This window comes from Arabidopsis lyrata, assembly GCF_000004255.2.
Source record: "Arabidopsis lyrata subsp. lyrata unplaced genomic scaffold ARALYscaffold_8, whole genome shotgun sequence".
Lineage (NCBI taxonomy): Eukaryota > Viridiplantae > Streptophyta > Magnoliopsida > Brassicales > Brassicaceae > Arabidopsis > Arabidopsis lyrata.
The window spans coordinates 14,916,226-14,940,094 of NW_003302548.1; the positions used below are offsets into that span (position 1 = coordinate 14,916,226).

General features: G+C 36.7%; 3 protein-coding genes across 4 annotated transcripts; all 3 read right to left on the reverse strand.

Moving 5' to 3' along the window:
• Positions 1–1,313: 1,313 nt before the first annotated feature.
• Positions 1,314–3,734, reverse strand: LOC110227737. The gene is made up of 2 exons (XM_021023150.1): positions 2,932–3,734; positions 1,314–2,835 (listed from the first exon to the last, which is right to left on the reverse strand). Exons 1-2 carry the CDS (start codon positions 3,421–3,423, stop codon positions 2,710–2,712), a joined length of 618 nt encoding a protein of 205 aa, XP_020878809.1. The 5' UTR covers positions 3,424–3,734; the 3' UTR covers positions 1,314–2,709.
• A 2,916-nt stretch (positions 3,735–6,650) lies between these two features.
• On the reverse strand, positions 6,651–8,685 carry LOC9300228 (BAG family molecular chaperone regulator 1). 2 transcript variants are annotated; one of them, XM_021035021.1, is made up of 5 exons: positions 8,236–8,653; positions 7,881–8,115; positions 7,543–7,799; positions 7,312–7,458; positions 6,651–7,229 (listed from the first exon to the last, which is right to left on the reverse strand). In XM_021035021.1, the coding sequence occupies exons 2-5, from the start codon at positions 8,113–8,115 to the stop codon at positions 6,879–6,881; spliced, it is 990 nt and encodes a 329-aa protein (XP_020890680.1). In that variant the 5' UTR covers positions 8,236–8,653; the 3' UTR covers positions 6,651–6,878. The 2 variants fall into 2 exon arrangements, with proteins under 2 accessions (XP_020890680.1, XP_020890672.1); XM_021035013.1 differs by having other exon boundaries at positions 7,881–8,685.
• Positions 8,686–11,201: 2,516 nt separating this feature from the next.
• LOC9301966 (BTB/POZ domain-containing protein At5g66560) lies at positions 11,202–12,050 on the reverse strand. The gene is made up of 2 exons (XM_021012557.1): positions 11,472–12,050; positions 11,202–11,399 (listed from the first exon to the last, which is right to left on the reverse strand). Exons 1-2 carry the CDS (start codon positions 12,033–12,035, stop codon positions 11,217–11,219), a joined length of 747 nt encoding a protein of 248 aa, XP_020868216.1. The 5' UTR covers positions 12,036–12,050; the 3' UTR covers positions 11,202–11,216.
• Between the last annotated feature and the right edge of the window lie 11,819 nt (positions 12,051–23,869).

Sequence of the window (23,869 nt, forward strand, 5' to 3'; positions counted from 1 at the left end):
ATAAAATCAATCTTTTTGATACAAAGAGAGTATATTTTTTCAATAGTATTTCATGGCATCCGAAGACATCCATTGAAATAAATGGAATATGAGAAAAATCATATTACGCGATGTGGCACTAGCTATTTTAATTTTGATTCTTAATTGAAAATCATTTTCACATAGCATTCCACAAAAATTAAATTTATTTTGATGAATTATCCTATAAAACAAAATACACAAAGAGATTCGTCGATAGAAGTCTATTTCACCATCTAGTAGAATTTGGATTTTTTAAATGGGAAAAATGTTATTTAATACTTAAACTTTCAAAAAGTGGCCAAATTAACCGTGAACTCTTGAAATGGCCATTTTATACCTCAACAAAAAGTTGACTTCTAATTTAACCTATAAGTTTTCGTTGACCCGGCCTAATCGACTCACCGTTAATTCTCAGTAACTGCGCTTCTAACAGCGTAACTGCGTCCGTTACAGAGGTCTCCGTTATTGTCGAACGACGACGTTTTAGAGAATCTGAGACTACAAACCCAAACCACAACTCGAAAAATCCCCAAATCAAAACCAAAACCCTAAAAATCAATCCCTCTCAATTTTTTCAATCAAATCTGCATTATGAGCTGCAATTCAAGGAATTCGAATGTTGAAAGTGGAGGCTGCAATTCAGGGATGATTTCGAATGTTGAAGCTGGAGGTTTCAATAGCCGTGGGTTTCCTGTTAAGTGTAAATGTGGGCTAGACGTCGTCATGTTAACATCGAGCACGGCAAAGAACCCTGGAAGGCCTTTCTTTCGGTGCAAAAGCTGTAAAGATGTAAGTAAATTTGATTTGAGAATGTTATGTTTTTTGTGTTTGGTCGGTAAAGCTTGAGATGAAATTGCAGGATCATTTTTTCAAATGGGTGGAGGATTGTATGTATGAAGAGGTTGTAGATGCTCTACCCAAAATCTCCAGCATTGATAACGAGATTATCAATGCAAAAGCTGAGGTTGCAGTTGAAATTGCAAACTTAAAGGAGCTAATGATAGAGTTGAAAGAAGATGGAATGTGAAGCAAAAGAGAAATTCAGAGATGGAAAAAGATGACGAAAGTGTGCTTGGTGTGCCTTTGTTTTAGTGTCATTGCAATTGTGATATCAATGTTCTATAAGACAAAAAACCAGAAATTTGTTCTTGGTTATTAGTGTGTAATCGAATTGATGTCTAAATTGTTTTCTCTTGTTGTTGGTCTCTGTTGTTTAGTTTCTGTTTGCTTGTGCTTTTACTATGTAATGAAATGGAGCTTTGCTAATGGTAATGAATTTCATTTGAAAGAAAAGGTCAAAGATTATGTCATAAAGACAAGTTCAACCAACAAAAAGAGAAACCGAGAGTATGCTTATGTTATAAAGACAAGTTCAAACAACAAAAAGAAACCGAGACTAAGCTTATGTCATAAAGAAAGACAAGTTCCAACAACAATAAGAACACGAGACTAAGCTTATGTCATGTTTGACGAGAACATTCAAACCATGATCCAAGTCCAGCAAGTCCTTGCGGTTGTGCTTCTACTTGTGGTTGTGGTTGTGCAGTTCCATGTCTTCGATCAGCTACTGGTTGTTCAGACACTTGTGATGTTCCACGACCTCTTCCCCTTTGTCTTTGTGCTCCACGAGCTGTTCTCAAATGTCTTTGTGTTCCACGACCTCTTCCCCTTTGTGTTTGTGTTTGTGACCCATTGTTCTGCCCTTGTGAGCCATTATCCACCCCTTGTGAGCCATTATCATGTCCTTGTGATCCTTCTACATGCCCTTGTGGTTCCTAATACAAACATTACAATCAGTTTTTGATGGACTTAAAACAGAAATGAAAGATATACAAACCTGATTTATCCTTGGTCGACCTCTTGGTCTCGTTGGTGGACTTAAAACAGTAGCATTTTTGCATGATTGCTTGTTGTGCCCTTCTTGCAAGCAGTTAGAGCATGTCATGATCCTCTTTGCCCTTGACATTTTGGTCGGATTTGAAGAAGAGGCAACTTCATTTCGTCCTTTCCTTCTTGCATAATTACTTGGCCTTCCGGCATTGCCTCTTCTCCATGGTGGTGGCAAGACAGGCAACCTATTCAATCTACCCCACAATGGCATCCCTTGGACAGGCCTAATACCACAGAAATAGGTTTCTCGCCACCTATTTCTTGTGTAGTAGTCGTTCACATAGCTTTCAACCTTCTCCCTTTTCCCTATTATCACACATGTTGCATGAACACATGGGATCCCAACCATCTGCCATTTCCTGCAGCCACATGTCTTTAAATCCATATCAACAAAGTAGCCAACCCCATTGACATATATCTCATGCAAATTATCCCTAGACATGTATCTCTGTGTATTTTGGACTCCAGCAATCATCTTCTCAATCTCAGCATGAGCTCTCGGTGTGAACTTTGTTTTGCACCTGTCAGCAATGATAAACCTGTTGGCTGTTCTCACCATGCATTGCCTTCTGATGTCCTCTAGAAGATCCAACACTGGCTTCCTCCTAGCTTGTCTGATGGTCCGATTGAAAGACTCACTCAAATTGTTGAGATTGTCGTTGCAACATGTGCCTGTTCTAAAGAAGGCTCTAGACCAAGTAACCGGACTAGTAAGTTGTAGAGATGTGTAGGCTTGGATATTGTACCTCTTTAGGTCTGCCATGTAATTATTAAACTCTTCTACGGTGTAGCTGCGAGCTATCTTCCAAAATAGACATTGTAGCTCAATGTCATGGCTGTCTCTTTTCCAGTTATCCATGATGTGTTTGAACATTGTCGATGCTCAGCTTGCGGAAGAATGGTATGGATAGCCTTTACTAAACCCTGCAAAAAAAAAATTAAAAAACACAAGTTCAGTCTATCTCAAATAGTTCAAGATTGCTAGATCAGTCTATCTCAAACACAATAATAGAGACTAACCGATTGTTTATCTGAAATGATTGCTAGATCAGTCATTTCACAAAACCCCAAGCTTGTAGCGAGCTGTCTCAAAAACCAGTCCCGATTGTCATCATATTCTATCTCCACTACAGCCCAAGCAATAGGAACAATCCGATTGTCACCATCTCTTCCAACTGCGGCTAATAGATGTCCTTTTATGTCCCATTTCAGAAAAGCTCCATCTATCCCTATGACGGGTCTACAAGTTTGTTTCCATGACTCCCTTTGAGCTTGAAAACAAATATATAACCGATAAAATCTCTGCTTCCTTCCAATCACTGGTCCTGCAACTGTCTCAATGTTGAACTCTGTCCCCGGATTCCGCAACAAAACCTCTGCTTGATAATCCCAGATTCTAGCAAAATGAGAATCATGACTAGCACGTTTAGCTCTCAAAACTTTTGTCTTTGCCTTAGCACATTGGTCTGGAGACACTTCCAACTTATATTCTCTCATGATCTCAGCAACCATCTCATGTTTAGTGAGCTTTGGATTCACTCTCAACCTTTCTTCAAACAATTACCCAATGGATGACACCTTTAACATCTTCGAATATTCGGACCTCACACAAGTATGCTCATTGACATAAGTTCTTATTTGCATCTTATGTTTTCTCTTCTCATAAGAGCAACGGACTCTCCACGGACATTCAACACCCTCATCACTAACATACACACACTTAGCAGCAACCACCATAGCTTCAGATTTGTAAAGTTTAATGTCATTCCTTGTTTTTAGAGAATACATCAAAAGAGCAAGCTTGAAATCTTCAGGATAGTTATAAGTCTTCTCCAATGCTAGTAAAACTTCAGGATCGCCTAGATCATTTCGAGCTTCCTCTACTCTATCATCATCTTCATCGTCAGATGAAAAAGGGTCTGGAATCTTGTCTTCATCTCATATATCATCTCTGCTGTCATTGTCACTAGCTTCTTCTTCTTCTCTATTAGCCTCTGGAAAATCTCTATCGATGTCTAGATTACCAACCTCTTCGACACCTAAACCAGCTGTATCTTCAACTGCATCTTGAGCTTCCTCTTCTCCATTATCTACTGCATCATCAACCTCATCGCAGTCTTCATCTCCTTGGACTGCACAGTCATCGTCAATATCAGGTTCAGGAACTTCAGCCTCTAAATCCTCTTCTTCTTCCAATCTGATTTGCCTTCGTTTACTTCGCCTAAGTGGAGAACGAACTTCGGTTGCATCTGCCACATCAACGTTTGATACTACATTCGCTTGACCTCGAGCTTCTTCTCCAATTTGATCTGCTTCTCCTTCCCGCATTGCTTCAATCATATTTGGAATTAGGGTTTTGATTTGGGGATTCTTTTTTTCGATTTTGGTTTGGGTTGGGGATTTCTTTTTTTCTTTTTTTTTTCGATTTTGATTTTGGTTTGGGTTTGTAGTCTCAGATTCTCTAAAACGTCGTCGTTCGACAATAACGGAGACCTCTGTAACGGACGCAGTTACGTTGTTAGAAGCGCAGTTACTGAGAATTAACGGTGAGTCGATTAGGCCGGGTCAACGAAAACTTATAGGTTAAATTAGAAGTCAACTTTTTGTTGAGGTATAAAATGGCCATTTCAAGAGTTCACGGTTAATTTGGCCACTTTTTGAAAGTTTAGGTATTAAATAACATTTTTCCCTTTTTTAAATAGCATTCTTTTGTATCTTATTATGACATTTTATGCATATTTATCGAACTCTCTTTTCCTAAATAAAATTTCATACTGTCCAATGACAGTATATTATTATTCCAAACAAATATTCTCATTTCTATTGGTAGAATTGTCTATTCAACGATGCTTTTCAGTTTTGCCTCGTATAAAATAGTGCCAAATTCGTTTCCTTAATCTCCATTTAGTGATGGTAGGTTTTTCAATAATGTCAACATCCATTGTTATACGACAATTTTCTCCATAAAATCGAAAACTTACTTTTAATTAAAGGTAGTTATTTTAACGATATATCATTTAATAAAACTATTTAATTTTGTGATTCTTTTTTTCAGTCGTATCAAGAAAAGGCTGCGGACAAGCTTTTGAGACCCCAGTACTCAATGCTCATGTTTTGTAATGTATTTACATATCTAGAAGCAATTACAAAAAACCCCACTCGTTGGTTTAAGAACATTGTAGTGAATTGAAGTAGTTATAGTCTAGTTGTTTCGTTTGTTTGTCAATTCTTATTGGCCACACACACTCTTTGATACTGCGGTATTCACGTGATGATTGTATCAAGATTAGTCCCAAATCTGATCTAGTAGATGGATACATATACGTAATAAAGAAAAGACTTCACTATCGATTGTGATGCTTCTTTGATAATTGCTTCTAACTACTTACTTGTTCTGTCCTCTTCTACCGACAGTCGACCATTTATTTTAGCTCCTACCGATATTTTTAGTGTGTTTGTGTGATTTCGTTTGATGATTATATCTTTGGTCCACACTCCACAGCACAACCCTCGAGCTGGTCGATTATCTCGTGGAGACACCACAACCACTTAAATTTAATCTTTTAGGGGTAATATATATAATATCATTTCGTGCCATGACTTGGTCCCATTATGATTCTTCTTAGAGGTCACTAAGTTTGATTTATTCTTGATTATTATTGTGATGTCTAAATATGGTTTTCTAATTCACTAATGTTTCATCCGTAATATATAGTTGTACTTTGATTGCTAATCTCATAATTTTCATCTTTTTACACTGATTATATGCAATCTTTTATAATTAAATTGTTAATAATTATGTTTACTTGCATGAAATAAGTGATAATTTGGATATGATTGTCAGTTCACCCCTAGCTTCATTTTTCTCGAAGATGAGTTGCTTTGGTTGCGGTTCTCATTTGGATATGTGCATTGAACCTGCTTTGTTTGTGTCCAACAAACATGTCTTGTGTGTGGGTTGGAATCTCATTTTCCGGCTTATTGTCATGAAGTTGTTCATTGTCGGGGTATAAATCAAAATTTTTGTCGGGCGTTTGAGATTACTATCACTGCATTTGAAACTTTCGATTCTAATCGAAGTTAATAAGAGCGAGTTTTAGCTCTTGGTGAAGAGGATGTTCTGTGGTAGAAGAAATTTGTTGGCTGTGATGTGTGTGGATAATCAGAATCATAAAAAAAAATTAACATTGTTATAAATGAAGGTTAACATTGTGTCCATGGAGGCTAAATGTGTCAGATGTCATAACCATGGTACAAAGCGGTTCAGACAAGCCCAAAATTTTGGGATTTGTACTCACTATCATTCCCAGAGGCAAATCGACCCCAATAGTTCTCATTTTAACACACTTTAACCAAAAAAATTAGTGGAAAGAAATATTTGGCTCTATATGAAGTTCTCTATTTTCAACTTTGTTTCTCCACATTTTTTGTGAACAAAAGATGGTCCACCTTGGATATGTATAATTTTGCCTCATTGTGAAAAAAAGAAAAAATTGTCTCATTGACAAAAGATGAGAAGAGAAAGATTTTAACTTTTTTCTAGCCTGAAATGATAATAGGGCTTAGAAGACCCCACTCATTGTCAACTTTTTTGAATCTTTCAAAGTTGGAAAAAAAAAAAACAAACCGACAGAGAGAGAAAGAAACCCTCTGTCCATCAAGAAGGTTTCAGTCCCTTGCAACAAAAGTAAGAAAACCCAAAAGAAAAATTCTAAGGAACTAGAAGAAGAAAAAGAACGTAAACACATGAATCACAGATTTTTGATAATCACTTCTATGTAGCGTCTCTGTTTATTTCCCAGAACGATAAACAATCGCCACACAAAAATCTATAAGTACATCAAAAGAATCATAATGATGATGAAGAAGAAGAAGAAGCCTGAAAAAAAAAAACAACACTTCCACACAAGAATTATATAAGCATACAAGATAAAAGAAAGAAAAGGTTTCACTAAATGTGAACTTTTTCAATCAAAGAATTCCCAATTGAACCTGGGCGGGATCGCTTGATTATTTGCAGTAGCCGAACTCAATGGCGTCGCGGGATGATGATCGAATGTTTCCCATTTAGTAGAAGATTCTAACACAAATGGTCCTGACCCTGAATTCCTCGGCTCCTCTTCAATCTCTTGCTTCTTCTCTTTGTATTGTACCGGCATGTCCATGAGCGATTGTATCGGCTTCTGTCCTTGTCTCTCTTCATTGTTATGTTCTTGAATCGGTGCAAGTCGCTGAGCACCTAAATGTTTCTGTTGCCCATTTGCCATTTTCACCTTCAAGACATCGAGTGTTTCGACATAATTCTGCACTCTCTTCACCTATACAAACATAGAAACCAAATGTTGACAACTAAAGAACATTGCGAAAATCGCCAATCCTGAAATGATTTTGATTACATACCTGCATCTTTCTTTGTAACTTCACATCTCCTTCAGCCACAATCGCATCCAACTTTATCAACTCATTCATCAACAATTCGATAACCGTAACAAGATCTTTCTCCGGAATCTTCCCTCCTTTCTTAATTACCATCTCAAAAGCCGAAACCTACACACAAAAACACACATAAGATTTCCACGATTTCATCGAATCCAACCTAAGAAAGTAAGGGCTTGGCGGGCAGGGCATTACTCGTCCGCCGAGCCTATCAACTTCAAGGCTAATATCCGATATCGCTTTCGACGCCTTTTCGGTTTTAGCAATCTTCCTCATCTCCAAAAACCGTTTCTCTTGGCTAATCGGGTCTTCAATAAGCACCATCTTGGATTTATCTTTCACGCCCGAAACATCAAGAAACGCCTTCGAATCCCTCTCTTTATCTTTATACATTAGCTTCTGATCTTGATGATGAATACCCGTTGGTCCAGTCAACATCTTCTTTAGCTCCCCTGCATCAATCAAAACTCAAATTCCATTCTAACTTCCAAATTCAATAGATTATTCTTATGAATAAACAGAGACAAACTAACCAAAAGAAGCTTGAGGACTAATACTGATCTCATGATACACAGCACCGTACTTGATCCTAACTCTGATCAACGGCGGTGGTGGAGCTCCAACAGGATCCAAATCCGGGTTACGTTTCTGAACCAACATACCACCAGGTCTCATTTCCCAATCATGACCGCCTGACTCCCTGCCGCCGCCGGAACCTCTACCACCGCCGACCGCCGTCGGAAGATTTGTCGGTTTGTTTCTCATCATCTTCATCATTTTTTTTTTGTGGTTAATTAAAAACTATTCCTCTCAAGTAAAACGGATCTGAAGATATTTTTCTGAGAATCAAGACAAAGACATTGGAGAAAGACAGAAGAATGTTATTACAAGAAATCTGGGACTTGGAACATCATCAACACAACTCCAAACTCCAACCCATTTCGCCACGTATACTACAAAGATCAAAGCAGAGATCTTTCTGATCCAACAAAAGAAACAAAACCCAAATCAGTAGTCTCTCTCTTCTTTCTTCTTCTTCTTTGAAGCTTCCAATTAGAAGATTCTGAATTGACTTCAGATCAAGGAAAAAATTGGAATTTTTGGTTTCCCGAGAAAAATCGGTAAATTAGGAAAGAGTAGAAGAATCTGAGAAAAGCATCCGGATTCTCTGTTTAGAGTTTTCTTAGTTTCAGAGAACCCGTTTGGGAAAAAAATGGAAAAAGTTATTTTAATTATTTTAAGAGAAAAAAAACGAATAATAACGAGTGGCCAGCTAATTCAGTTCTTGTTGTGCCTGTGAACTGCTTATAAGTATGTTATTACATACATATATACATTTAATTGTTTTTTTTTTTTTTCCCACCAAACTCCATTTCTATTAAAATATCGGAAAGAGACTCTCCGCTAGGGAAAGTTAATCAGGAACCGACGAATTTACATAGGAAAAGAGACAATTTCGAGCCCGAGCATTTTTGGTTAAACAATCTGCTCAAGTATTAGAACTACGAGGAAGAAATATAATACTAAAAGAAGAGAAAAAACAAACGAGTGACCGGAAAGAGGCCATTTCTGCTGCGAAGGTTGGCTAAGCGTCTTGGTTGTCTATGAGAGATATCATGTTCGAGCAATCGGATGCGAAGGCGCTAGTAGTAAAACCTAACGAGATCATACATTTAATTGTATATGTATATTTTTTGTCGGAATATATTTTGTTTTGTCTTTGGGTTTTTTTTTTTCATTGGATTACTATTTTTCCAAAGTGACAGAGATATTAATTTGAAAATTTGGGTACGTTGATTATTAAAGTTAGATTTACTGTACTTCAGCTTAACCTTTTGATTATTGGGAAAATATCGTATTTGTGTGGGAGTAGGTTCAAGTGGATAAATTTACAAATGATGTATCACTAAATTGAATTCTAGATCCGTCATAGAATTTCAATTATGTAGGAAAAATTTGTATATATAAAAAAAAAAAGGTCATTTTATAAAGGACTTAATCATATTGATCAACTCTAAACAAACTACATTAAAATTTGTCCTATAATTATGAGAGCAAGTTACCGGAGCAGTAAAAGTTTCATGTTTGTAAGGTGAGGAGTATCTCACGAACTACGTCTTTTTGAGACTTCTGTTTATCATCGTTGAAGGTTTGAGAATGTCGCGTCTTATGTGTTTATCAAACTTTTGTTACTACTAGTGTTTTTCAGCATACTTTTGCATGTTCTGGTGAGATTTCTTCTTGCTCTCGGATTTTGGTAAGGCGGCAAAGATCATTGATCATCGTTACTCGTTCGGAAGCTTTTTGTTGTTAGTAATTTCTTCGATACAACGATTTAATATATACTCTCAAATTTTTTTATCACTAAATTGTTTATGCATATATTTGGATATCAACATTCTGTTTGTGAACTTTCATGCCATCATTATTCGACTGTTAGAGAGTTATATAGACCTAGACAAATGAAATGGTTATCAAGATTTTGGAAAGTATCAAATTTGTTTTGTAAGATTGGAAAGTATCAAATGATGTTTACCAAAAATTCTCAAACGTTTAAATTAGAAAATTCTTAAAACAGGTATAGTAAATTCATTGAATGTTACGTGGATTTATCTCTACTCAATCAGTTTATTAGAAAAATACGTAAAAATTCTACAAAGTATCTAAGAAGTTCAAGGATTAAGAACAAAAATGGATAGTGTAGCTAACAAAGCATTAAAGTACCTAGTGGCTTCAATACGCTTATAAATATTGTATTAGAAAATAAATAAACAAAAAGTTAATACAAATTAGGGCAGTGTTATTGTACGACGAGGTGCAGGTAAAGCAATAGAAGACGAATTCGTCCTGTCGTCCACGTGTGATGATGCCTAATGACAATTTGGGAAATTTCAAAATGGATCCATCCAATCATTGACTCTGCGTTGGTCTTTAACACAACCATGTGGTTCTTATCCTACGACACGTGTCCGTGTTCGACGGCGAACCATTTGGGATCGATCGGTGATTGTTTTTCTCCTCCCGGTCATTTACTATTTAACCAAACCACTCGACTCCTCGTTTCATGTGTTTTGGTAAATTCTTGTCAACGTGTTAGTTTCAAGACTATTTTGGTTCATCCTTTTATCTACGAGTGAATTTGTGCAAAGGTAAAAATAGAACATATAATTAACTAATCGGTAATAAGTAATTTAGTCTCAGCCAAACAAAAAATCAGGCTTTATCAATAGCCCTTAATTTTAAAAGAATTATAAGAAAAACCAGTTAGTTACAAAAACTATGCTCGTGTGATAGCACCATTGACTTTTTAGAGAGGGAAAAAAAATAAAATGACAGTTATTAAATGCTTTGTTGTAGAAGTGACATTTACGCAGCAATAGAAAAAAGGAGGAGACTTGTATTAAATGCGAACTGACACACTGTCTTCGAATCTCTTAATTTTGAATCTCTAACGCAACTTGTTGGGCGAGAATTTGAAATTTTAAACTGTTAACATAATGGAATAGACACCCAATAAATAGGCATGCAGCTGTGTTCCAAAAAAATATACATGTAAACACATATATAAAACGCTAAAAATAATTATAATGGAATGGGTTGGCTGATTTTTCAGCCCTTAACTATTCGCAAACTCAAGGAATCCCCCTATACTTTTTCGCTCTTAAAAAACCACCAACAACTAACAATTTTCTCAATTAAACATCACATACTTTCGGATTTATCTTGATAAATACACCTCCAATCGAACCGACCATTAAACCGGGTTTAACCACAAATCCGCGTTTATTCTACCGCGATTAGGATTACCCGTTTGATTACTCATGACCCGAGAGTTAAAACGACGTCGTTTTGACTCTTCTCTTTATTTCTCAAAATAAAGCCAGGGAGCATTGCCGGAGCTGTAACTGCTCGAAGAAGAGAACTTGTACGACGGCTCGTAGCGGAAGCCACTCGTTTTGCGCGGCGTGTGTGCATGCTTCCAACGTCAGTTTCTGACAATCCATCACGCCGCAGATCTTCTCCCTCTCTGCTTCCGATACCCATGGATGCGCCTATTGAAGAAAACGAAATTATTAGATCCATTTTTTCTCGGATCTTCTTCACATTGAATGTTATTGATTTACCTTGAGATATACGTCGACGGCTCTATAGAGTCCGTCATCGTAGAGACGAGCTTGATCTGGGAGTGAGATGGCTAGATTGTAGAATTTATCCGATTTGAGATTAGCGTCGGATGCGATCTCAGCGAGAAATCCGTCGATTAATTTTCCGACGAGCATAAGCGACGGAGATTTTCCGTCAGCTTCGACTACGGCGGTGTTTGATTGTTCCAAGGTGTCGAGAAAGTGAGCTAAGATTCTCTCTACCAAATCAACATCGTATAAAGTCTCGTTAAGGTATGAGTAGCTAGGGACGAGCAAATCGTCGAGCGTGGCTCTCTCTAGCTGTGTTCTGATCTTTCTCTCCAATAGATCACGGCAAATCTCGGAGGCGTTGAGGATGATGGCGGTTCGTAACAAGCCGAAGAGGAATCTCGTTGTTGAGGAGATGGAGCTTTTATCTAATGGAAGATTAGAGGTTATAGTCTCCAGTAGTTCTCTCTGTTCATTCTCTGAAATTGCAGTAGAAGATGACGATGGCGGTTTCCGGTTAGAGCGTAGAATTCTCAAAACAAAGCCAGGGAGCATTTATTTCTCAAAATAAAGAGAAGAGTCAAAACAACTCGGGTCATGGGTAATCAAATGGGTAATCCTAATCGCGGGAGAGTAAACGCGAATTTGTGGTCAAACCCGGTTTAATGGCCGGTTCGATTGGAGGCGTATTTATCCAGATGAATCCGAAAGTATGTGATGTTTAATTGAGAAAATTGTTAGTTGTTGGTGATTTTTTAAGAGTGAAAAAGTATCGGGAGATTCCTTGAGTTTGCGAATAGTTAAGGGCTGAAAAATCAGCCAACCCTAATTGAATAGACAAACAGACTTGTATTAAATGCGAATTGACAGACTGTCTTCGAGATTTTGAATCTCTAATGCAACTTGTTGGGCGAGAATTTGAAATTTTAAACGGTTAACATAATGGAATAGACACCCAATAAATAGGCATGCAGCTGTGTTGCAAAAAAATATACATGTAAACACATATATAAAGCGCTAAAAATAATTATAATGTTAAGTTATTGGATCTATGTATACATGTAAATGGATATATATATATATATATAGAGCGTTATTAAAATGTGTATGCATGTAAACATGTTTAAACATGTATATTAGACATTATTAACATTTTTTTTTTTTTGACACCAAAACACCATTATTATTAAGCTAGTTCGAAAAGGTTAGCCTCGTGAGCCAACCACTCCGGAACTTGGGAGCTTACATGGGAAAAAACTAGACCTCGTACTCGAGCGCTCTTTGCAAGACGATCGGCACGGACATTATTGTTTCTAGAGATATGAGAAATCGAAAACAGAACAAATCGGGCTCTAAAACCTTTAAAAATATCTAACTCCGAAGAAAACACTGGCCAATCTTCTGGTTCCTCAAGGACACTAATGATCCCCAAGCAGTCAGTCTCAAAATGGACTGAAACCAACCCATTGAGAAGGGCACCTTCCATCGCCCAGAGGAGTGCACCAAATTCAGCATGTAGAGCATTCTGGTACCGGTTTATACCTCTTAGTCCAAAGAGCTTGATGGGGCTATTTATAACGAAGCCAAATCCAGAAAGTGGATCATTACCTTCCCACGACGCATCCAGCTGACAAGTTATCTCTCCTCTCGGATTTTGAGTAGCCTCCATCTCGTCCGTATCTTCGTCTTCAGACTCTTCATGAGTTTCCATAACTTGCGCCAATTGCCAGCTTTTTGTCTCTGACAGGGCTAATGCAAGCGTCTCTGGAGGTTGATTATCTTTGTTAGAGAAAACTTTGTCGTTCCTAGCCTTCCAGATGTACCAAACAATCCAAGAGAAAGATTCTAATTGTTCCGCTGTTACTCCTTGCTTCTTTGCCACCCAAAGGAGGTAGTCGAAGTTGGAGAATAGAGAACTACACGGGAACAGCCCCAGAGAGGTCGGAACAGACGATAGAGCCCATACTTGTAGAGCCGGAGGGCACTCAAAAAGCACATGGTTAATCGATTCCTCAATCGCACCACATCTCGGACATGATCTATCTGAGCCGCAGTGCCTGTCTGCAAGACGGCTGCTAGTAGCCACGTAGCCAGCTAACGCTTGCCAAAGGAAATGCTTGATCTTTCTAGGAGCCTTTAATTTCCAGACTTGGCTTTTCAGTTTTGTAGTACTCGGCTCGAGGACTTCAGCACTGCTTTGGAGGGCCTGTTTCGCTAAGGCATAGCCGGATTTTACTGTGTATTGACCATTCTTCGTGTGAACCCAAATGTAATCATCCACCTTGAAAGTTCTGCTCGGTTTTAGACCTGTGATCAAAGGTATATCACTCGGCTCAATGAGCTCATTAATCAGATCCAATTTCCACTCTTTTGTATTAAAGTCTATAAGATGGTTGACATATAGGTTCGGGTCTCGGTATACTCCATTGTCATTTGCCGGCCTTGCTGGAATAGTAGGGATCCAGTTATCACACCATACCTTTGTACTGAAGCCAGAAAGAACATTTTTCCGGAGGCCATCTTGTAGTAAGGGCTTTGCTGCCATCATACTTTTCCACCCATACGATGGGGAATTCGCTTTCTTTGCCTCTAAAGGATTTGAGTACCGAAAATACCGACCTTTCAAAACGCGGCAAAGAAGAGAATCTGGATATCTGAGTAGACGCCATACTTGTTTAGCTAGAAGGGCTAAGTTGAACTCCTTTAAATCTCGGAAACCCAAACCTCCATCTGATAGTGGGAAACTGATCTTTTCCCAGGCCAACCAATGTAGGCCCCTGTTATTGTTCTTCTTACTCCACCAAAATTTCGAAATTGCTCCTCGCAGCTTATTTGTGACATTTTGAGGCAGAAGGAAACATGACATGACGTATGTTGGTAAAGCTTGTGTCACCGATTTTATTAAAACTTCCTTCCCTCCTCTAGAAAGAAATTTTGCCGTCCAAGAATTGATTCTTGCATTTAGCCTATCCTGCACGAATGCAAAGACTTGTTGTTTGGAGCCACAAATCGTTTCTGGTAGTCCTAGATACATCCCCATACCTCCTTCTTTCGAAATTCCTATGGCGTTTTTTAGCGAAGCTTTTATCTCAGGTGTCACTCTATTTCCAAAGAGGATTACGGATTTCTCACGATTGAGTTGTTGTCCCAAAGCTAGCCCATATATATTATTAATCTTCAAAAGCTCAGCACACTGCTGGATTTCTGCTTTATAGAAGAAAAGGCTATCATCTGCAAAGAGTAAGTGTGAAACAGGTGGGCTACCTTGCGCAATTTTTAGCCCCGTTAGTCGCCCTTCTTCTTTCGCTCCACGGAGCTGAGCTATCAAAGCTTCAGTACAAATAATGAAGAGGAACGGGGACAGCGGGTCACCTTGGCGGAGTCCCCTTGTAGGGATAATATTACCTTTTGCTTCTCCATTAATGAGGACCTTGTATAATACTGTTGAAATACAACACATCATCCAGTTTATCCATTTTGGATCAAACCCAAGTTTCACCATAAGCTCCTCCAAGAAAGACCATTCGACTCGATCGTAAGTCTTACTCATATCCGTCTTTATAGCAACGAATTTGGACCTACAAATAGGGTTTGTCCGGAGGGCGTGGAAGTTTTCCTACGCTAGCAATATGTTATCCGTAATCAAACGTCTAGCCACAAAGGCTGATTGTGTCTCCGAAATCACGTTCGGGAGTACTTTCCTTAGCCTGTTGCTTAAGACTTTCGAGATAATCTTATAGCTAACATTACATAGGCTAATGGGCATGAATTCGGTCATGTCTCTCGGTCTTTTAGTCTTCGGGATAAGACAGAGATTCGTTTCATTAAGTCTTGGGTCAAAAGAACCTGATTCAAAGAACTCTTTAACCATTTTTATCAAGTCCTTACCAAGGATTTTCCAATACCGCTGGAAGAAAAGGCTTGTCATCCCGTCAGGACCCGGGGCTTTTTCAGGATTTATACCAAACAACGCCTTTTTTATCTCGCGATCTGATGGAGGCCGAGTCAGGGCTGCGTTCATCTCCGGGGAAACTTTAGGGATAACGAAACGGAGGGCTTCTTCTGTGTCACTAGTATCTGAAGCTGAGAAAAGATCTTGGAAATACGTTACCGCAACTTTTTCGATACCTTCCTCCGTATCTACTTGGGCTCCATTGCGATCTTTTATGCTAATGATACGGTTACGAGCCCGTCGTTGTTTTGTAGTGGCATGGAAATATTTGGTGTTACGATCTCCTTCTCTCATCCATGTAGCCCTACTCTTTTGTTTCCAGAAGATTTCCTCATCTCTGAGCGTTGCACAAACTTGCCATTTAAGCTCTAACTCATCCTCAGCCGTAACTAAATCTTGATCTTGAGCTACATCCAACTTTTCTTTTAACTCTTCAATCTTCTTCGCAGCATTCGAAGGATTGTTTTTTTTCCATTTTGAAATAGCCTTACGACAGGCTACTATCTTGGAGTGGATATCAATGGAGTCCTCTTGGTTTGTCTCTCCCCATCCCTCTTTAACCACTTGTCTAAACCCTTGTTTACCAAGGCATCTTTTGTCGAATTTAAAACTTCTTTGAACGCGACGGTTATTAGACTTAATTCTAGCCAAAACAGGCCGATGATCAGAGCCCCATAGTTTTAAATACTCCACATTCGTGTGGGAAAAAAGGTTGTGCCAATCTTCGTTACCAACCGCCCTATCTAGCCGACACCGCACACGTCCTTTTCGTCGTCTTCCTACCCAGGACAGGAAATTACCTTTGTAAGGGAATTCAATCATACCGCAATTAGCCAACATGGAACGAAAAGGAAGAAACGTTGCTTCCGCTCTTCGACGTCCCCCCCCCCCCCCACCGTTTTTCATGGTTCCCCGTTATCTCATTAAAATCCCCAATCATGAACCATGCTCCATCTCTCGATTTACTCGTACGTGTTAACCTTTCCCATACATTTTCTCGGTATGCTATAACCGGATCACCATAGACAAAAGTCATGTATACTTTATGTCCCTCTATGGTCGTCTCAATATCAATCAAGCGATTATTAGAATACAACATCTTCACAGCAGGAGAATTTATATAGAATAAAGCAAGACCACCGCTTCTACCCGAAGGTTCCACAGTGAATAAATTATCATAACCAAAAGAGAATTGAATGTTTTGCATAAATGAAAAATTATTTTTTGTTTCTGAAAGAAAAAGAAAATAAGGAAAAAAATATCTGAAGAGCTCCTTCAGATGCTCTGATGTCAGGTACGCGCCCGCCTCCTGACAGTTCCAGGCGATTGTATTCATATATGCGTACTGGGTGGTTTCTGGGACACCACCGAACCTAATTTAGCAGCAGACTTCTTGCTTATCGCAGAAGGGAACACCTCATTCCGAGGGACAGCAGAAACATATATAAAAACATAAAGCGAGTTATATTTATATATATATATATATATATATATATATAAAGCGTTATTAATATTTATATTTATGTAAATACATATATCGCGAGTTATTAACATTTGTATACATGTAAACGCGTATATAGAGCTCTATTAACATTTGTATACTCATATGCACGCTACAAACATTATTACAACCACCCTATCCCAACCCGTTGAACAGAACAAGTGAATAGTGTATCGTAATTGGACACTAAAAAATCATTGCATGAAATCATAAAATTCATAGTTTCGATGGATTTTTACCCGGTTACGTCGAGTTTTCACCAAATTTCTTCGAATTATCACCGAATCTTAACCAAATTTCGTCGAATTATCATCCTATTTTCATCAAATTTTGTTAATTTGTCATCGAAACTTAAAGAAATTCATCATAATATCAACATTAATCGTGTTGAGTTTGAAGTATTGGTTAACTCTATCCCAGCAAATTCTTCTCTGTCCGTAAATAACTGGGAAAGCAACTCTGAATTGTTTACTGCTTACAAAATAGATATCTTTTTTTTAATCGGATATTAAATCAACGCCGACATAAGAAGAAGACAACTTACAAGATACATACATAAATCTATAAAAGATTTTGGACATCCATGCACAACATATTGATCTGGAGAGGCGCGTAAGGTTATTTTTGGCAGAAAGATGAGCTAAAATTATCATTGTCTTTGTCCTTCAAAACATAATACCGAAAATTTAATTTGATTCAGATCGGTTGTCTCTCACCCAATTATCTCTTGATCTACTCCTTCCGTTTCACAAAAAATGTCGTTTTAAAGTTTTAATCTTGTTTCACAAAAGTGTCATTTTGTGTTTTCAATGCAATTTTTAAGAATATTTCTCATTTTTATCTCTAATATTTTAGCTTATTAATTAGAGAGAAAATATTATTTAGTATATTAATAAGGGGTAAAAATGAAATTTGTTTACTTTTCTTAATTTGTGTGAAAAATGCTAGAAAGACACTCTTTATGAAACATAAGGGGTATCATTTTTTCTTTTTTAACCATTTTATAAAAGGGCTATATTAATTTAAATCCACAATTGACCAAATAATTAGATTTAAATCCATGGTAATTTGAAAATTAGAAAAGTAGGAAAGAGAAAGAAAATGTAAACCAAAAATATCCTTCTTTTTGGATTAATTACTAAAATGCCACTGATTAAAATAAGGTTAATATGTGGGTGACACTGTTCATTTCGACATGATAATATGCAGATGACACATGCTAAATAATTTAGTATCGCGATAAGTTATAAATTATATGTTAATATAAAATAATAACGTGCTAAACATATTACATATTTGAATAATATTTGTATGAACATGGTAAAATATTCGATATATGGATAATATTTATATTAACATGTAACTTATACAACGTATGCTCAAATTTATCATATTAAATCGTTGACTATTTGATTGGTATCAACTAATTTATATTAGAACCTGTTTATTTACTCTAATAACTAATTACAACCGTTAACTTATATATTAGCATACTTATTTATAATGATAATTTAGTTATCACGTTTAACTTATACGTTAGCATTTTTGTATGTGTTGCTAATTAAATTGTTACCCATATAACAAAATCGAACCCAGAAAAATGAGACAATGGTCGTTGCTGCCAATGATACCAGTTTCCCTCTTTTGCTCAATAAACCTCATCAAAACCCAGCTAACAAATTATTCATTCCACAATTCTGCTGGGTTTCGAAATTACCACCGAGATTTGAAACTACCATTGTATCTTGGTTTCAACCTTCATGGAATCGAAGTCGGGACAACCAAAATCGATCGGTTCTCTCTGTCACAAAATCAAATCGACCATTATCATTTTTAAACACAGCTTGAACCATGACGAATGTGACATTGATCGTTTTCCACCGACAAAATCTATTCTTCTCCCTTGATTTTTGTTTTCGCCGAATTAAAACTACCATTGTCACAAGTCAACCACACAACTCACGAATTTGCTTATCCGGCCAGCTTTGACTCTCTGCAATTTTGTTTCTGAAACCATTTTAATTTTTTTGTTGAATTTTTGTGGGTTTAGATTGCAGTAGAAACCGAAGAGAGAAATGAAAGAGAAAGAGAGACATGAAAGAGAAAGAGAGATACATTAGGGATTAGATTGTCATTATGACATATACAGTAAAGGTCAAAAAGTGGTGAGGAGAGAGAACTAAATAACGAGTCGTCTATGGTCATAGATTGTAGATTCCCTTTATAAAATCTGATTACGTAATTCTAATTTCTAAGAACCATTGTGTTTAAATTCTGAATTGGCTAGTCCTGATTTTTGTATTAAACCAAAAAAGATCCGTATATATTATTTAGTAATCGTATAGCCACTAACTATGTATGATATTGTGGCGATATAAAATTTGTAGCCATGATAAAAGTTACTCCCTCTGTCCCAAATTATAGGTTGTTTTAGCATTTTTTTCTGGTTCCATTTTATAAGATTTTCCCAGATTTCTATGTATAATTTAGGTTTATTTAGTATGTTATGACCATTTAAATTCTGCAGTTTGTTTTTTTACTGGCTGAATTCCTATAAAAAGTAAACATTAATTATTCCTTAATATTTGTGCTTTTATACAAAACATCTTATAAAATGGGACAGAGGGAGTGTTTATTAGCAGTGACTTGACGATGAAGAAAATGTGAATAATTTATAGTTATTCTTTGTTATTTCATAACCAAATGACTAGAAATTTAGTTTGAAGTATTCAGAGATAAATTGCAATAAATTTGTTACCGGATCAGATATGGTAGATTTTATGTAATTAGTTGCGGATAACAACATAAATATGTGTAACAAGCTACCGTCTTATTCTGTAGCTAGTTTGTGGCTCACGGTGTAAGAAAAATCAATCTTTAGCCAATCTATCAGAATTACACAAAACGATACTAGAAATTTTGTGTTATTCTGTTTTGTGTTTAACGGGTATACGTACATATATATAATATCAAGGGTATATTAACCCTAATCTCATGAGCTAAACCTAATAAGCCTATATGCAATACTCAATGGCCCATGGCCCATCTTATTCCTATTACCTCCCTCAAGTTGGAGTGGTCTATCAAGAACACCCAACTTGCCGAAAAAGGAAAAAAAAATTGAATTTGAAGCGCTTTCAGCTGCTTCGATCCTCATGTCTTCTCTGAAGCCCATTTCGAAGCTCCTTGATCTTCACAAATCTTTGAACGCCTTCCACATCACTTTGATTTTCACAACAGTCTGAGCGCCTTCCGCAGCTCTTTGACAACTTTAACAATGGTCTGAGCACATTTCGTAGCTCTGCTGACCTAAACAACGGTCTGAACGTCCCACAGCTTTGACCTTAACAACATTCTGAGCGCCTTCTGCAGTTCTGATATCTTTAACAACGGTTTGAACACATTTCGTAGCTCTGATGACCTAAATAACGGTCTTAGCTCATTCTGAAACTCGGATGACCGTACCATATTACCCCCCTCAAGTTGGAGTGTGTATATCAAGAACATCCAACTTTCTGAGGGAAACAAACAAATCTCTGATGACAACCCATATGATGTCTTCTTTGATGACAACCACGCAATAGTCAAAGTGTTGACCACACGACCGATGGTCTTCCACGACTATTAGCAAAATCACGAAACATTTAGCAGATCTTCGAGAATATCCATAAAATGAATAAACTTGCTCCTCAAGTTTATCCTTTCTATATGTTGATTCGGAAAATATTTAGTGAATCTTCGAATCAACAACCACACCAAGAACGCGCTACGTCAGCTACTCGCTTCGTGAGCACGATGAGACTCCTGATACAGACTTTTGTGTCTTCAACATCAGCTTGTTGTTTCAAAGTTAAAACTTTGTAGAACCAAACACACGTCACAAACTCAGGACGAGTTGTGGAAAAAAAAACAAAATAGAGACCTCTCAGGTACTCTTAAATGAACCAAACGGAGAACCAATCTGTTTGCGAACCCCCAACCATCCTTTGACAACCACGAACACGAATAGAGACCTCTTAGGTACTCTTAAACGAACCAAACGGAGCAGCAATCTGCTTGCGAAGTCCCAACCTTTCTTTGCCAACCACGAACGCCAACACGAACATCTAAGCCCAACAACTAGTTGAGCCCGACAGCGACTGGATGTCTTCCCCCCCCCCCCTGAAGTTGGAAGTGTGTAGATGAATAACATCCAACTTGCTGAAACAGCCACCTTTGCCAATCACGAACACGAGCCAAAAGTGAGAGAAACAGTCTCACAAGAAGAGAAAGTGACTCCAACAGCGAGTTGGGGAAACACACCATCAAAATCCTGCAACGGAAACAATCGTCTGAGCCAAACAGCTCTTTCAACCAAACAGATCTGGAAAAAATCATCAACCAGAAAAATATGAAAACTTGACGCAAAGGAAAAACGAACAAACCCATGCTGAACCAAGACTCCAAAACACCGATATCTAAAAAACACTCTCCCAAAAAACGAAAACCTAATTTTAACCACTCTCATTCTCTCACCAACGAAGATCTCACAAACTCGACATAAACAAAATCCGACAAACCAGATCTGAAAAAAAAAACAGTATCACCAAGAAACATCAAAAACGAAACCCTTTAAAGACCAAAAACCCCAGCGACTAACCAAAAACGAAGAACACAAACATTTTTTTTTGTTTCATCTTTGCGGAAACTAATCTAAAACCCTAAAAAAATTGAACCTAAAGCTCTGATACGATGTCAGAATTACACAAAACGATACTGGAAATTCTGTGTTATTCTGTTTTTTTTTTACGGCTATACATACATATATATAATATCTATGGTACATTAACCTTTATCTCATGAACTAAACCTAATTAAGTCCATATGCAATACTCAATGCTCATGGCCCATCTTGTTCCTATTACAATCAAAATTAATTGGTATTTTTTTGGCTTAGTGTGGCTATGGTCTCCGGATTATATATGTTGTTAATTATTTGTAGTCAAAGGGCATGAATATCATGTCGATCCATTATCCATACATAATGTAACTCGAGCCGAAGTATAGTATCCTAGTACTTGAAGGATTCGTTTGCTTTACATGCTTTAGGTTTAACCACAAACTCCGTTGCATTGGTGTTGATATCTCTCTCTTGAGAGACTCTTGAGTCTTGATTATAACCTATTTACAGATAAAACCACATATATATATATATATATTCAAAACCATATGTACAAAGTGGTTGTGCTTAATTATATATTATTTTTATCCCATCTAATCTCGTATGAGCCAATCACCATTCAATATGATCAAATTTGACACCATGGTTTTAGGTCGATAATTAGTCCAAATCGTACAAAACTCTATGCTTCTACATGATTTGGTAGTTGTGGTTAAATTTTGTTGGCCCGAAGCAAAAACAAAATTTAAATTAAAAGCAAAAACAATGTTAGCTAATGTTGATTTTAGATTTCGACATAAGTAAATAATACGTAGTAATAAAAATAATAGTAAGTTTTACAAAAATCAGAATTTCGCTTTTCTCCCTTTCGACTTTGTACTTTTTATCCTGTCTCTCTCTCTCTCTCGAGTCAGTCAGATTTATCGAACGTGCAGCCACCGACACTTGCGGCACGTGCGACCTCACACGAACACAAGTTCCAAGTGGTTTGTTCCTCTGCTTCGCGTTGTTTTGAAGCTGACGGTGCGCTCTCATTTCGCTTTAGCCGACGCCGCTGACTATATATGGCCGGTGCTTGGATTTATTCAGCACTTTCTTTAATTTGCCTTCTTAACTACTGATTACCTAATAAACCTCTTATTTTACTGATTAGTTATGGAATTATGTAGTATAAACAACATTTTTTATTTAAGGGGAATCTTTTTACGTTATGAGGATTCTTCTTGATTTATTGTCATTGATATTATGATATATAAATAAAACACAGTTGAGTAGAGAGACTTTGACAAAAGAAAAATACAGTTGAGTGGATAGACGTTTTACCCGACCAATTATATAATGCCGGAAATCAGTATCATAATATTTATTTTTGTTATAATATGCATACAAATCAAAATTTCAAATGCGTGTATAATGTGTGTTGTGTACTTGTGTTTCACTTCACATTAGTAATTTATAACATTAGAAATATGAACAACTTTTTTTGTATTAATTAAGCTCTGTCGTATATCACGTATGCATGACAAATTAACTTTAAGGTCATAATCTATTTGGTTAGGCTTTAGTTTTCGGTCAACAAACTTCAGAGCCAATATTAAACAGAAAACAAAAAGCAACTAAACAAATGATGGCCATTTTATCTATTAATTAAACCCATACATAGCGTTTTTGAATTTGGAATTGAAGAGTTTTATTACTTCTTGAATTTGAATAGAAGTACAGATCTATACTATTAATTGGGAATCACTAAATAATAAAAAACCTTTAAGTTGTAGATTATTACATAGAATGCCATTGATTTTTATAAATTTGAAGAAATAAAAAAAAACATTTTTTAAATTATAGAAAATAAATCAATAAAATAATAACTGCCCAATATTTTTGGAAATAGTTTAAAAGATTCCATAATAAATCAAGTTATTTGCTGTCAAAAAATTATAAAAAATAAATCAAGTTATTAATTCGAAATTTTATAAATATAAACTTATTTATTTTGGTAATATAGTATTAGATATTTCCGGCAATCTAATTTATTGTAACAAATTATCATTTAATTTAGATTTTAATACATTTACTTAACAAAACTATGCTAATTAATTCTGATTAGTAGTACACATGAAAAAACGATTTTAATATTTTATTTTCCAAATATGAAAAATTATTTAGTATATTTTTCATATATAATCTAAACTAAATAGTTTCATCCTTTAAAATATAACCTATTCAACAAATAATTTTGGATTTTAGGTTCTAAATATCTAGATAATATTTTCAGT